General features: G+C 38.9%; 2 protein-coding genes across 3 annotated transcripts in view; both read left to right on the top strand.

Annotated features, from left to right (window-relative positions):
• LOC137080929 (uncharacterized) overlaps positions 1-16,620 on the top strand; it is a 259,912-nt gene that overhangs the window by 125,251 nt on the left and 118,041 nt on the right. The window lies entirely within an intron of this gene.
• LOC137073426 (golgin subfamily A member 6-like protein 1) overlaps positions 1-16,620 on the top strand; it is a 67,773-nt gene that overhangs the window by 49,310 nt on the left and 1,843 nt on the right. The window contains exons 2-3 of the mRNA XM_067441943.1: positions 1,909-2,023; positions 3,517-3,553. Coding sequence (XP_067298044.1) covers positions 1,957-2,023; positions 3,517-3,553 — 104 coding nt within the window. The 5' untranslated portion in view covers positions 1,909-1,956. The remainder of the gene's footprint in view (positions 1-1,908; positions 2,024-3,516; positions 3,554-16,620) is intronic.

Raw genomic sequence — 16,620 nt, 5'->3', positions numbered from 1 at the left:
TGATATTAATACATTTTCAAAGATTATGGTAATAACTGTTTCAAATTGAATACGATTTTTGACGTTATTAGTAATATCAGGGTCATAATGCTGACTTCACTGACTATCATTCTCATAATGCTGTTTAAATGTATTATCATTTGACTCTCAGTAGGTGTTAACTTTGGACTCTGTGTGAAAGTCACAGGACTCAAAGATGTTTTGAAGGAGGTATCATTTATTTCAAAATGACCTTTGAACCTGAAAAAGATTAACTCTGAAAATAATTGACCAGTTTTGTCCTCATGGATAATGAAGTCTTCAGTGTGCACAAACATTAGCATACAAACTTTACCATATAAGATCTGCTGTGCATGTTTGACTTTCGATGAATAGTTTTGTGCATTGCGGGACAGTGAGATTTTAATAAATGCCACCAAAAATAAAACATTAATTTAAGCAGTACTGGACAACTGGATCAAAGTTTTACTCTTATCAGAACCAGGAAGATTTTACAATCATGAATTACTCTAGTCTAAGATAATTCTCAAAAATCCCGACACACCCTACTTATGAGTTCAAAGGTTGTGTTCATCAAATATTAAACTATCCTTTATGTGAGTGAACTCACCAAGGGCGATTATGATTTTATATTTGTTGAGCTTCTTCTAAAGATATTTTCTAACACTCACATGTAGATTCACAGGGAGCCCCGGTGGGCTCATTGAAGCTGGTTATCAGACTGAAAGTATCTCTGCTTTTCTGGATTATTCTTCAATCTCTGTCGACGGCTCTAAAGGGCTAAGGTAAGGACTGTTCGCTCAATCCTCCGTATGCAGTCACCTTGATTCGGGTGTTTTCTCTGCTCATTTAAACTCATATTCCCATCGACATATGACACAAATGTTTCAACTGTAAAAAGTAAACATATACAGTTGTAGCTTTATTATTTCTACCTGATCCACCTACAAATGTCATTCCTGTAGCTCAATGAGTAGAGCATGGTGCTAGCAACGCCAAGGTCATGGGTTTGATTCCCAAAAGCCAGAATTGATAAAAATGTAAAATGTGTACCTTGAATGCAATGTAAGTCGCTTTGGATAAAAGCGTCTGCCAAATCCATAAATGTAAATGTAAATTCTAATTTCATTGTTGTAACTTTCTTCAATCAGTTTTACATAACATAAAACAAGGGAATGCTGTTTTAATATAATTGAGTTACACTGACTGCACCTTGCTGAGTTTTGCTTCAATGAGAAATTGTGTTTTGGGGTTATTATACATATTATGATATGTCCAAGTGAAAATCACAATAGACAGTGCTAATCTTCAGCACAATGGTAATTAATAACAATGTCCGACATAATTGAACTTTAAATATTTACAAACTGCTAACATCTTTCCCTAAAAAACACATAAAATAACACGTATTCCCTGAATTTACTTGCATTGACCAAAGAATATTGGGAACTACAGAGCCACCGCCCAGGGCTGTGTCTCCAGAAGCATTGTGAACTGAATTGATCGTAGAAACCATTGGTGGTAATGGTCTCTATGATCCTCCACAGGTCTTGATCACTATCTTGAGTGATTTTAAATGGCACTTGTGGTATGAAAGAGGAGGTTGAAACAGGACAGCACATGTCTTTGATAATTTTTTAAGCCTACAAATGAAGGGCGTTAATTAATGATCAGGTGCGCTCAAAGAAACATGTCTAAACTTAAGATTTATGCATTTGAATTGCATGTGCATTCAAATTATTAAACTGAATGTGAATCATATTTATCAGTCATACATGGCTATATGAAATTACATAAAATCCAGTGCTTTCAAAGCATTAATGTTTTTGTTGATTTTTTGTTTTAGTTTGTTCCAAAAGATTTACATATAATTTAAATTCCTTTACAATTGTGCCTCTTTCTCTGTAGGGTTTAAAGGGACAGCACATCACTGAGTAGTTAACTTATTAAGCAAAAATGAATGTCCCTCAGAGTGATTCTGGCTTCAGCAATGACAGCATGGACCATCCTCCTGTAATGAAAGGTGAGTCAGTAAATTATTACATTATGATTTTTTTAAGAAGAGTGTCAATTTATACCAAGTGCCTTGTTGGCAAGTGCTATTTGCATTAGCTCCAACTAACAATCCCTGGTTGGACCAAACAACATTAAAAAAGGCGCACATACTTAATGGTTTTCAAACCTGTCCTGGAGGCACCCCAGCCCTGAACATTTTGTGTCTCTCCCTTATCACACCTGATTCAACTCATCAGCTTGTTAGTAGAGACTGCAAGCCCTAAATTGGGTGTGTCTGATGAGGGAAACATGAAAAGTGTGCAGGGCTGGGATGCCTCCAGGACAGGTTTGAAAACCACTGGTGTAGTCAGTTAAGTTTAAGCCTCAAGGAATTTGGTTTTGACAACTTCTGCAGAGCTCGCTCTTTCCCTTTCCCATCACATATCACATCAGAAAGGCATTTACTTTCAATAAATATTAAAAATAAATATAATGATTTACACTGTTATTATCATGTTAATGTACAATAATACTGAGGTGCAAATAATATGTATCTGTCAAAAAGTATAAATCGCATCTAATTACTATTAACACATGGTTTTATTTTTATGTATGTATGCTATTCTTGACCTTCTGTAAAGCACTTTGGTCAGCCTGGGGGCTGTGGGAAATGTGCTATATAAATAAAATTGAACTTGAACTTGAACTTAACACATATTGAAAAGAACTGCTACTTTTACAAAGTGTAAATATATATATCACTAGTTTCACTATTAGTTTCACTCATTAGTACATATCATCTATCGCTAAGAAAATAAGTTATTTTCACTCGCTGTAAATAGCCGCTGTCTTTTTTTAGCCATGTTTTGCTCAGGCGGCTCTTTTGATCTGTGCGTGATAGAACCGACCAAACTAAAGGGTTTGTGAATTTAAACAGAAGTTAAAGCTGTTCAATTCCTGCAGCCTCAAACTTTTCTGAAATACAAATATCTAATAAGATCTAAAATATCTAATTTGATCAAATATCTGATAAAAATTATCTTTCTTATTTGCTTAGGTGAACTTGTACTAAAGTACGGTTTTATTTAAAATCAAGTTTTGTTTTTGCAGAGAAAATGTTTGCATTATTGTTTTATTTCATGTATTGTTTCTTTCTGTAGTTCATTCCCCAGTTTATCACACAAGACTATTGAAGTATCAGTAAAATACTGTTATTTAAAACTGAAACAAAAGCAGTAACAGTGTCTACAGTTATGAGATTGATTTTCTTCCTTGACTTGAAACAGTAGTTCAATAATTTACTGCACAGAATGGCCAGTTTCCCGATTTATTCTTTAACTGTGTGAAGAACAGCACAAACATTTTAAGAGGGTTTTTTAAACTTTTAAAATGAATTGTGAAATGAGAAAACAAATATTGTTATTTGAAAAAGCCCCTCTATGTCAAATCAATATTTTGTTGTTATATTATGTGATAATCTGCTGAAGATCTATAGTATAACTGCATGTTATTTCATTTCAGCAACCAAACGCCGGCTGGAAGAAGTTCACGGAATGCTGTAAGAGGATATTCTTATGCAAACTTGCATGTGATTATATTATGTAAAAATATTAATAAAAATACTGGTTTAACTTAAAGTTGCCCTAGAATGAAAAATTGAATTAACCTTGCCATAGTGAAATAATAAGAGTTCAGCACATGGACATCCCATACTGTGAGTCTCAAACATCATTGCCTCCTACTTCTTATGTAAAGCTTGTGCATGAAAAACACTACGGAAAAATAAGTGCTTCTCAACATAAACCCAACTGTGACGCAAGCGTTGGGGATCATTTATATGCACGCCCCCAACATTTGCATCTGTCCAAACATGTTCATTATCAGGTAGAACTGATGGAGCCGAATCATCAGGACTGCAGAGTCACTCGAGGATAGCGAAAACGGCTCTCATGACACACGTCATGTTCAGGCTGTGCAGGAGACGTGAGGACTTTTCATATGTCAACAGTCATGGTTGAGGTTTATTATAATCGGATACCACAACAATTTATTTCAAAATCGTTCGTTTGTTCGGCCCATTTCAAGAAAGCTTCACTCAGCCTCTTAAACTGAAGAAAGGGGCAATTACAGTATATTCCTGCAAGCAGTAAGTAGCGATTTATCCACTTATTGACTGTTTAAACAATTTCTGATTAAATTGAAAGTTTCTTAGAGAGACAGCATTTGTCTAGATAACGCAAGATGCTAGTACAGTAACAATAGGAAACACCAAGTACCATACAAAACTGAATAGTGTGTCTAATAACCAGTGGTGGGCTGTCAAGGCCATCAGGGCCTTCCCTGCTGGCCCTGACATATGGAAAATACAGCTTAGCCTCACAAAAAATAACCACATTCTTTCTGGAAATATAATTGTAGCGTACTGAAATATACAGTAATTGCATTTAGACACGTTCTGACACACATTAATTTAATAATTAAAAAAAGTAGTGAGGGTCAGTTTAAGGGTAGAGTTAGGGACAGGTGTGGTGGTGTGGGTCAGTTTAACGGTAGAGTTAGGGACAGGTGTGGTGGTGTGGGTCAGTTTAACGGTAGAGTTAGGGACAGGTGTGGTGGTGTGGGTCAGTTTAAGGGTAGAGTTAGGGACAGGTGTGGTGGTGTGGGTCAGTTTAAGGGTAGAGTTAGGGTCAGGTGTGGTGGTATAGGTCAGTTTAAGGGTAGAGTTAGGGTCAGGTGTGGTGGTGTGGGTCAGTTTAAGGGTAGAGTTAGGGTCAGGTGTGGTGGTGTGGGTCAGTTTAAGGGTAGAGTTAGGGTCAGGTGTGGTGGTATAGGTCAGTTTAAGGGTAGAGTTAGGGTCAGGTGTGGTGGTGTGGGTCAGTTTAAGGGTAGAGTTAGGGTCAGGTGTGGTGGTGTGGGTCAGTTTAAGGGTAGAGTTAGGGTCAGGTGTGGTGGTGTGGGTCAGTTTAAGGGTAGAGTTAGGGACAGGTGTGGTGGTGTGGGTCAGTTTAAGGGTAGAGTTAGGGACAGGTGTGGTGGTGTGGGTCAGTTTAAGGGTAGAGTTAGGGTGAGGTGTGGTGGTGTGGGTCAGTTTAAGGGTAGAGTTAGGGTCAGGTGTGGTGGTGTGGGTCAGTTTAAGGGTAGAGTTAGGGTCAGGTGTGGTGGTGTGGGTCAGTTTAAGGGTAGAGTTAGGGTCAGGTGTGGTGGTGTGGGTCAGTTTAAGGGTAGAGTTAGGGTCAGGTGTGGTGGTGTGGGTCAGTTTAAGGGTAGAGTTAGGGTCAGGTGTGGTGGTGTGGGTCAGTTTAAGGGTAGAGTTAGGGACAGGTGTGGTGGTGTGGGTCAGTTTAAGGGTAGAGTTAGGGTCAGGTGTGGTGGTGTGAGTCAGTTTAAGGGTAGAGTTAGGGTCGGGTGTGGTGGTGTGGGTCTAGCTTCTAAAGCAGGACCGAACCTTTATCGCTGGGACCGCTCCATCAAAAACACACTTCTTTGGTATGATTTGGTGAAGTCCTGACTGCAGTGAACGGTGGAGATCCACTTTGCGACGCGACTGAAGCGATGTTGTGAAGCTTCCCGTCATTTCTGCGTTCAAATCGGTTCAAATGCAGCGCTGCCTTCCCGGAATGCTGTGCTGAAGCGTTGAAGTCACCCATGGGAATAAAGTGGAGCGCGGCGCCTGGATCGACTGGATCTGGACCTGAGTGTTTATGGGCGTGCATTTGCTCTCTCGCTGTAGTCACGCGCCCGTACGGCCCATACAAGGACCTTCCGCTCTGTTCACGTCAAGTCGAGCCATACTCGAAAAAAACTCTCCGAAACTTGTGAGAAACTGGAAGGAGTATTTTTAACACAGAAATACTCCATCAAACGTCCAACATTAGTTTTTGAAACTTTGTCTATGTTTAGGATGGGAATCCAAGTCTTTAACAGTGTAAAAAGCTCAGTGTGCATGAAACAGCATTTCACCCCCCCTTTAACATATTGTTTCAACTCATTCTAGGGCACCTTTAAAGGTCCCATTCTTCGCGATTCCACCTTTCAAACTTTAGTTAGCGTGTAATGTTGCTGTTAGAGCATAAATAATACCTGTAAAATTATAAAGCTCAAAGTTCAATGCCAAGCGAGATATTTTATTTAACAGAAGTTCCCTTTCAAAGCCTACAGCGAGCGGCCGGTTTGGACTACACCGCTGCACTTCCTGCTGTGATGACGTCACTAGAACCATTTCTTGACGAATCCTCCGCCCACAAGAACACGCAAATTCGGGGGCGTTGTCCTTTTGCTCTCGCAGGTCGAGAATAGGAAGGGATGTTTTTGTAGAGTGTGTTTGTCGCCATGCCATTGAAACGCTGTTATTTTCATCCCGGAGTCAAATCACCTTTGTTTGGCCTCACATTTTGCTGAGGACTGCTTCCTCAATCTCAATCAGTTTAATGCCGGATTCTTAGAGAGATTATTCTTAAAAGACGACGCAGTTCCTCTTTGTCTGGAGAAGGCGTTGTTTATGAGCCACATCCGGAAAGTGTATTTTATTATTTAAGTCGGTCCGTTTAACAGTTTATGTAACTCATGACACAAAGTGCAACGCTGTTTAGCTTTGTTAACTAACGTTAGATGGTAATTGAAACTAATCCGAAAAACTTAGCATATAAAAGTGTAGTAATTCATTCAGACACCATTGATTGTTGGTGTTTGTAATGATCAGTTTAAACTACTGAATAGACAGCTGACCATTCTGAAACATCCAGCAAAAGTCTTTCCTGAGCAGGTTGTAATCGATCCTCTTCGATATTCTCCGGGTCTGATTCCGGCTCAAATTGATAAGGCAATATAGACATTTTTGCAATAACATTGATCGCGCTTATCTCCCCGTTATGGTAAGAGGCGGGACCTTTCCGGTTAACGTGCGCTAAGCTGCTGTCCAATCACAGCGTGGGAAGCGCTGGCCTAATCAGAACTCGTTACGTGTTTCTGAAGGAGGGACTTCATAGAACAAGGAAATCATCAGGCCGTTTTTAGGACAGAGGAAACAGCGCTGTACAGATAAGGAAATTGTGTGAAAAATACTGGTGTTTTTTACACGCGAAACATGAACTCATGTTATATTGCACACTGTAAACATAATCAAAGCTTCGAAAACACGCGAAGAATGGGACCTTTAAGGCCTAGTATTAAATGGTTATTTTTATTTGACATTTAAAAAAGAGAAATGTCACATTCTCTGCCTATTATTTTCAATTTAAATAGTACGACCGAATATAGAGCCAAATAGGAAACACTTTATAACATGTTATGAATGTATTAGTCCTAATATATATTTAAAATAATAAAAAACAGTTAGTTAGTATTGTTGAAGTAACAATAAACTACAGTGTTTGTGCCCATTAACACTGAATCTCATTGGCTATTTTCCGTCAGTATTATTTGTAACAACATGAATGTGAACGGAATAATACTACTATATCTATAGTCAACTGGGAAACACTTTACAACATATTAATAAATGTATAACATGTTTCGATGAAGTATAAACTACTGTCTTTGTATTCAATGATATTAAGCATGATCAATAGACATAATGAAATGTATATTATATGAACAGAAAAGAGAATTTATTTAAAAGTATTGTTGTAAAATATTGTAGACATCAATCTAATGAAAATAATGTGAAAAAAGCTTATATTTAACCAAAGAAAAATACATATATGGATAGCGCAACTATGACCGTTTGAGTCCGGCACCTCACTTCCGATTCTGTGGATGTTGTTCTGAAACTGGTGTGCTGTGGGGCTGCAGCTGGATACTATTGGAGACTTCATCTGCTCTGCCCAGTCAGAGAATTGCAAATGTATCTGCGGAAGTCTGTGCATTGGAGAACTTTGGACCAAATGTAAGCTGCTTCAAAGCAGACAGTCAGTAGTTGGATTATCCAGGCATTTGCTTTGGCCTATCAGGTGCACGGTTTGCCTTCACCTTTGGCCTTAAAAACCACATAGTGTACCAAAGTGCTCAAAGGAATTCAATAAAACACAGCTTACAAAATTAAAAAGAAGGAAATAATAAACTAAACCAGTGGTTCCCACTAGGGGGCCGAAGTGATCCTCTGGGTGGGCCGCGATAAATTAACTTCAAATTAATTTGAATATGTTAACTCTTTCCCCGCCAGCGTTTAAAAAAAAAGTTGCCAGCCACCGCTAGGGTTTTTGACAATTTTTACCAAAATTTAATAGCCCATAGAATATTTTGTTAAATGAACATCTGAGCATGCAATATATCAAAATAAAGATCTGACCCTCTTCTTTTAAACAAAAAAAAATCGTTTTATTCTAGCTTCATGCATTCCTTTTTTATCAACACTTGAATATGGGTAGGTTTCATAAAAAAAGCAACATTTAGAACAAAAAGCTGAGAAAATCAAATTTGTGAAAGACTGACTCCAGATCAGATTCAGAGCGATGATCAAACACAGATGGAGTATATCGAGTCCATCAACACCCCTAATGCTTACACAGTCCTGGAGCTCATCCTGGGTCCACTTCTCATTCAGAAACATTAGGCAGTTTTGATTCATATGATGTTTAATGAGGATGATCACGTTATTTTTAATATGCATATGATTACATGCGATCGCTCGTTTCACTGCGTCTTTAAATTATATCAATGTAAAAAAATATAAATTGCAACAAAGAACCACCTCTCTCGTACGTTTTCTGTAATTGTTTTGGATTCAGGGCAGCCCAAGGCGTTTCCAATCGCGCTTTGTGAAATACAGCCCGAATGGCAGCTAAAAACACCTGACTGCTTCATGAACACAGCATACGCAAACTAATATTACACATTTCAGTTAGATAAAGCAAACCAGTGCCACTAAAAGTTTTGATGGATGATGGTTGTGTTGGAAACTCAGAAGTGAAGACCAGGAGAGCTTGGGTATATCTTTCGGGCAGGCGTTCCTCTTTATTGAGAAACACACGTGCCGTCTGTGGCTGCAGTCGTCCAAGTCTAATTTTGAAAGTATACATTGTAATTTATCCACATTTCAGGGGGAGGGATTTACACAGTAGAGGAGGAGACAATCTAAACAAAGGAATGCACATGTTAGCTGTGTCCCAAAGTGAAGGGTGCGCACTTCGAAGGCCATGCACTTCGAAGGCCAGACCAGGCCACGCCTTCAAAGTGCACGAAGTGCACGAAGGGCGAACCGAGAGATAGGGTTGCCAGGTCTGAATAATAAAACCCCTCCAATTGTTATTCAAAAGTATCGGAATCACGGCCAGAATGGGCCAAAATATCCCAAAATGCGGGGCGCGGGCAGTAGAAATATTGCTTAAGTAAAGACAACGTAACCTGTGGACTATAGGCTACAAACACCCCAAAGCAACAGTAGCCTAAATGCAACCCCATTCCAGACTTGGCAACAATGAACCAAAGCGCCGTTAATGGAGCAGGTTCTGACAACTGACAGCGGACGTTCGTGAGGAGTTTTAAAAAGAGAAATGGAGCATATACTACTACTTATATATATATATGTACTATATATATATATATATATGTGTACTTTTTTTGAGCTTTCTATTGGGTTTTGACATGCTTCAAAGCCTGCGACGATGGGCTGGACCATAAGCATGTAAATCTGTAGCCGGTTAAATATTGTCAAATTGCAAATATTATTTAACAGTTTATTTCTTATGTTAAATGTAACTGTTACAATATATTTTCCTATATACGTCCAAGTTTTTTTTTTTTTTTTTAAGTAGGCCTACTTATTTTTATTCAACTCATCTCAGATGCATTTTTTATGGCATGCCATGCAGCCGTCGACCGATTCGGCCCCGCAGAGCTGCGGACAGTGGAAATATGCACTCATCCCAGAAGATGATGTCCCGCTCAGGCCTTACCAGAGTCTCTATTGTGCATTATTCCCCATCCCGGTCCAGCTCCAGCTTCTCCCGCTCAGTGCAATGAAAGTGTAGAAAAGTGTTTTCTTCTGGTTTGGCTGATAATAAAAATGTGTTGTTTCTAATGTTAAACTTGTTATTTTATTGGTCTATAAATAGGCTATAGTTGTAAAAAGCCTACGTAGGCTAATAGACCAATTTATTTTCACTTACACATTTTAAATTACATGACAAGAAAATATATGTAAACATTTAATGTAGCTCCAAATTATAACGTGCATTACAAAAATAAACAATAGCTAGGCTATAGAAAAACCACTTCTCTTTAATTTAGCCTACGTTTGAAGTTAACGAAAATGAACAATAGACAGCAGTTCGTTTAATTTACAAATAACTTGCATAAAAAATAATAAGCTAGCCATTTAAATTGTTCTGTGTCGGCCACGCATTCAGCCTTTGGAGGATCGATGTTCGTTGACCGTCGTCAACATTCATTCATTCATTAATTCATATATATTTTTTTTTTTTAAAACTTTATTTTAGCATCTAAGTCAGCAGTTTTCGTTTGTTTGTATTTTTTCTTATAATTCTGAGTGACAGATGTCACATTTGATTTAGCCTATTTTTCTGTGATATTTGTTTTAGTTACGGTGTTGACATAGGCTACAGCAGGCTGTAAGAAAAATAAATGATTGCACGTACAATTCCTATCCAGTGTCTCTCTTTCTGTAAGGGAAATTTAAAAGATATCTGGAAACAAAATCTAAATTTAGCTGGATCAGTCGGGTCGGGAATAAAATAATTTATAGCGGGTGAGCACTGAGTGAATTTTGCGCGAGCGGATCGTGCGGTGCGGAATAGCGGGAGCAGGACGAAAATACAGCGGCGCAGATTATATTTTGAAGGCTATTTAAAGAAAGTGTATGGGGGGGGGGGGGGAACAGCGAAAAGGGTGATAATGGACTGATTCCTCTTCTTGAAATAATGGTTGAGAAATAAATAGCATTTAAAAATTGGGAAATTAAAGTTCATCTTGCTCAGGGCAGGGAACTGGGAACTGTGTGAATGCACTAACGTTGAACGTTTTATTTACTTCAAGCGCTTGCGCTGTTGTGTTCAATAGTACCCAGGCTACACTTGAGTTACCGACCGCTACCGTCTTTAACTGGAATCTGATCGAGTGCCGCGGGAATGCGGACCAGTCAAATCCTGTAGTCACCAGTGTGCTATGAATTCTGGGATAGGGAAGGCTGCGAAGTTATGAGAAGGTCCCATCTGCTGTACCCTTCCTTTGCCTGAGAACCGAAGAGCGCATTTTGAAGTCGCTCATGAATTGCGGCAGCCTTCGTCGCACCGCTGTGACGCAATCGCACTTCAAATGCGGCCTTCAGAGCGCTTCAGAGGTGCAGCTTTCACTTTGGGACAGCCTACGTAGTGCCGCTGTGACGTAATCGCACTTCAAATGTGGCCTTCAGAGGGTGCAGCCTTCACATTGGGACAGTCTTCGTAGTGCAGGTATGACGTAATCGCACTTCAAATGCGGCCTTCGAAGTGCGCGCACTTCACTTTGGGACACAGCTGTTGTTTAGGTAAAAGGGACACACCCATACATTTCCATGTCACCAGTCCTAATCCTATCAGCATAACAGTGCCAATCAGACCACCAATCCAAATCCTATCAGCATAACAGTACCAATCAGACGAATAGATGCAAATGTGATCACTGACAATGTTGCTTATAGATCAGGAAGTGCATAAAGACAAAAGACTGATTAGCTTGATCTCCTTAGAATGTAGTCAGTCTGTACCTCCAAACTGTAAAGCATTATGTACATAACAAACTGTTAGTATACTATTACATTGGAACCTTGATATAACAATTTATGAATTTGTAATCCCACAGTTGTAATGAAGGTAAAGATGGTTACAGATGCAGGAGTCAAACATTAAGGCGTGAGTAGTACATAATTATTGATGCCCAAACAGTGTATGTGTGCTCACTGATTGCTATAACATCGTATTTCTGCATGAACGCAGTTCAATATATTCACGTAGTTGTCAAAATTAATGTACTGAGTATTTTATAATGGATGCTCGCCGAAGAAGCATGTGTGGAGAAGTTTGTGAGTGTATCAGTGGTGTTTATGTACACATGGGCATCAGCTTCAAAAAGACTTGATTGCTTGTTCTGACAAAGGAACTGTTCACTGATGACATCGGATGACTTCAGATCGCTACATTTCCATGCATTCAGAATAGTTTTATTTTTCATTTGTATCTTAGTCAGTTTGAAGAAAGGGTCATAGTTCAAACACCATACTTCAGTTCTCAAAAATATCAATATATAACTTATATTTTTAGAAAAAGAAAAACATTGTCAAATAACTATTATTTTAAGTTATATCGTGAAAAGGTGAACGATCTGTAAGCAAAGTATCTACGGTTGTATTTTGTAATAAAAAATAATATTACCCTTTGTCATCAGACACACTATTTAGTTTTGTATGGTACTTGGTGTTTCCTATTGTTACTGTACAAACATCTTGGGTTATCTAGACAAAGCGGGCTCTCTAAGAAACTTTCAATTTAATCAGAAATTGTTTAAACAGTCAATAAGTGGATAAATCGCTACTTACTGCTTGCAGGAGTATAGTTGCCCCTTTCTTCAGTTTAAGACGCTGAGCGAATCTTTCTTGAAATGGGCCGAACAAACGAACGATCTTGAATTAAATTGTTGTGGTGTCGTATTATAAACATCAACCATGACTGCTGACATTTTTATCTGTGGGAAGGGTAGAAAAGTCTCCTGAACAGCCTGAACATGACGTGTGTCCATGCGAGCAGCTTGTTTTGATGATTCGGCTCCATCAGTTCTACCTGATAATGAACATGTTTGGACAGATGCAAATGTTGGGGGTGTGCATATAAATGATCCCCAATGCTTGCATCACTTTTGTGTTTATATTGAGAAGCACTTTTTTTCCGTGGAGTTTTGGATTCACGAGATTTACATAAGAAGGCGGAGGCAATGATGTTTGAGACTCACAGTATGGGATGTCCATGTGCTGAACTCTTATTATTTCACTATGGCAAGGTTAATTCAATGTTTCATTCTAGGGCACCTATAATTATGAATGGATCTGTATAGTAGTTATATGCGGTCCTTTGGCATCTCCCTGTGGTCTTGTTCCGTATGGAAGGTTGACTTGTGCTTATTGTACTGTATAACTGAGCAGAGTAAGTACTTATAAGTTGTAAAGAATATCTACAATAAAGAACACTGAAGGTTAATATATCTTGAACTTGAAAAAAATAAATAATGGCAGTCATGTCGGTGGGCCTTGCAGTATTGATTCAGAGAGGAGGGGGGCCTTCGAGTAAAAAAGATTGGGGACCACTGAACTAAAGCAAAGGAAAGAGATAAAATAATATAAATGCAAAACCAATAGTCCAGGGGTTTCCAAACATATTCCTGGAGCCTCCCCAATACTGCACGTTTTGCATGCGTCCTTAATTCATGTCATCAGCTCATGAGTAGAAACTCCAAGGCTGAATCTGAAATCGCCCCCAAAAGCCCTATTCTGACGGTATTTGTTTCTCGTGGGGTCATAAGGTATTTTCATCATTGACAGGGGCTTGTCTGTGGTTTTATTGTAATTGTATTGCTGTCCAAATCCAGAATGTCAGTGTTTTTCTTCCCTCACCCGCGTAAAAATTCCCGTCCAAATTACCTACTGTTTTTAGACAAACACCAAGCTTTTATGGTAATTTAATTGCCGTCCGAATCCACATCTCAGAGTTTTCAAGAATATATTACTTTATTATCCTTTTTGACCGCTGCAGAGCACCATACGAATAGCCTGGCTCTGCCCTCCTACGTACTTCCACTCAAATTTTGAGATCACACGTGCGTCAGACTGGAGTTCTCGCGCGAGACTTGGATTTGTTTTTAAAAATTATAGACTGAACAAAGTTTGCTTCAAATTGTATGTGCGCTGATTTGTGGAGAAAAAAAAAAGATTATGGCGGAAGAAATTGTTGGACAGACAGAGGGAGCCAGGATTGTGTTCTGCAAAGACAGTTTGAGCTAAATAAACAATTGTGTAATGTGCTGCTGCTGCGGCTGGATGTGCAAATGTTTGGCCTTTGTTTCTGTTTGATAGAATTGTAAATATATATATTATAATACTGATATTCTGCTCTATAACTCCTCCCTGAACCTCCTGCTGCCCTTTATCTTACTCTTTCATTGGCTGTCGGTCATCGTAAATGTAATTTTCAGTCAGAACGCTGTTCACACAGCAGGAGTTTGAATCGCCAACAGGTCCAGATATTTAGCATGCCAAATATCTCACTGGCATCGGCGACTCATGGGCGATTCTCTCTGATCGCGTCTTTGATTATTCACACTGCGTGACTGTCACTCGCATACGCGAGCACCGATTGCCGATGATCTCGGGCATTTGTCGGCGACTTCACAAAACCTGTCAGCAACTCAAAATCAGGGCAAAAATCAGACAGTGTGAACTAGGCTTTAGCTCAACTGGAGATCTCTTTTTAAAGGAGCATCTGAAGCACTGGTCACAGGTGTATCCAATAGACAGCTAATTTGTGGAAACAGGTGCCAAACAGCAATACTCAAGACGAACAGCAGAGGGCGCCACAGGGATGAAAACAGTAAAACAAATGTCTTTGTTCAATTTCAAGAGTTTCTTTAGCAGCAGAGAAAATGGCAGAAAGATGAAAAGGGAGAAGAAATGTGTTGCAGACAATGGATGACAATGGATGTTATTAAGACACTATAGATTAGATTGTGCAGGGATCATGTTTGTGACAGATCTTATTAGAGACACGCTAACATCTCCGACACAGCGCAGGAATGCCATAGTGACAGAAATTAAAGTAATCGCTACATTACGATATTTGGCAATTGGGAAAATGCAGCAGTGATGATTTGGGTCTGTCACAACCTTCTGTAAGCAAAATGATCACACAAACAATTACAGCACTTTCAATCAAATACCTGATTGAAATGAGAGTCCTGAGAGGACTCTTAGAATCTGTATGAATACGGGCCCTGGTGATAACAAGCAGACTCAATGAAGGAAAGAGAAACAACCACTATTTATTTTTAAGTAACCATTATGGAGTGTTTGCACTGGTTGCCCAGAGAAAATGGTTTCAGATGTTGGTTATGTTTTGATAGTAGCGTAATCATCGTGTGGTGGCCTGAATCAATGATTGCATTTAGAACCTGATTGCTGATTATATGGGTGATGTGTTATTTTTTACAAAATTGATTATAGCAGCACAATAACTTTACAGTAGAAGACTCTACACAAAAAAAGTTTTAAAGGTGCTCTATAATGAAAAATGTAATTAACCTTGCCATGGTGAAATAATAAGAGATCAGTACATGGACATCACATACTGTGAGTCTCAAACATCATTGCCTCTTACTTCTTATGTAAATCTCGTGAATCCAAAACTCCACAGAAAAAAAAGTGGGATTTAATTACTGAAATCTGGTAACCGCACAAACGCAAGCTTTTTCCCGCATGCGCAAATGATCTGACCCAAATAAAAAAGGGAAGCTGCATTTTATCAATCTTCATTTGAGATGTTCTGCTTAAAGTGTCATTCAGTCGGTCTGTGTTCTGTCAGGACTCACGAGCCGTGGTGAGCGCGGCAAAAATCTCCCGCGGCCGCCTGGTTCCCAACACTAACACACCTGCTAACTTCGCGATGAACACTCGGACCCCGGGAAACATTATTCCCACCACTGACATTGGGCAAAGGACCATCTACATTGGGCAAATGATTCACCATTTGTGCTTAGTGTAACGTTAGGTTTAGTTTCACTTTCAGAATCACTGTCATCTCATATTTCCCTTCAGAATCAGGTTCCGTGAATAGAAGACTCAACAGTTCATTGCGGGTTAGCTTTATTGATGCCATTAGAAAATAATAATAGTAATAATAATCTAATGCAAATACTCGCTGACGTTGACAATGCTCTGATAAAACAGCTCACTCGCACGTCAGCTCCGCTTTTGTTTACACTGATTCAATGCGCTCTTGCTCGTATATTTTGTATAGAATCATGATATTTGTATGAGACAGGGATGAAGTACGACATCTAGTGGAGGGGAGGTTGAATGAAATTTGACAGCCTATTTGACAAAATTGGCCGTTTTATTCGGTGACACATCTTGTAGAGTAAACTCGACCGTGGTGCCTAGAGGGTTAACTATACATGATGGTTATGTCAAAACATAACTAATTACACCAGATGGGATTTTCTCTAGGCTTTTTTTTTTTTACCATGCCAAATGTACTTTAGAATCACACAGTTAAACCAGCAAAAGATAATCTAATATTTAAGAAGTCAAGAGCCCAACTAAAGCAAATATTGATTATTTTATTATGTATTAAAGCAAATGATGGTGACTCTTTCCTTCTTTGGATCTGCTTGATACCATCAGGTGTTCATCACTAATGGTCAATCATCACTCCCTCAATCACTTTATTATCTTATTACCTTTTAAAATGTTTTATCAACTGCATTGATTTGGACCTTCAGCCATTGGTTGCCATTGAAGTCCATTATGTGGAGAAAAATCCTGGAATGTTTTCCAGGAAAAAAAGAAAGAAATGTTTTTTTAAAAAGTCATGAACATCTTGATGATGAGATGGGGGTGAGTAAATTGTCATGAAATGCTCAGAAATATAT

The sequence above is a fragment of the Pseudorasbora parva genome, chromosome 1 (genome assembly GCF_024679245.1).
Source record: "Pseudorasbora parva isolate DD20220531a chromosome 1, ASM2467924v1, whole genome shotgun sequence".
Classification (NCBI taxonomy): Eukaryota; Metazoa; Chordata; class Actinopteri; order Cypriniformes; family Gobionidae; genus Pseudorasbora; species Pseudorasbora parva.
The sequence above is the reverse complement of the archived record's forward strand: the minus strand, read 5'-3'. Positions and strand labels throughout refer to the sequence as shown.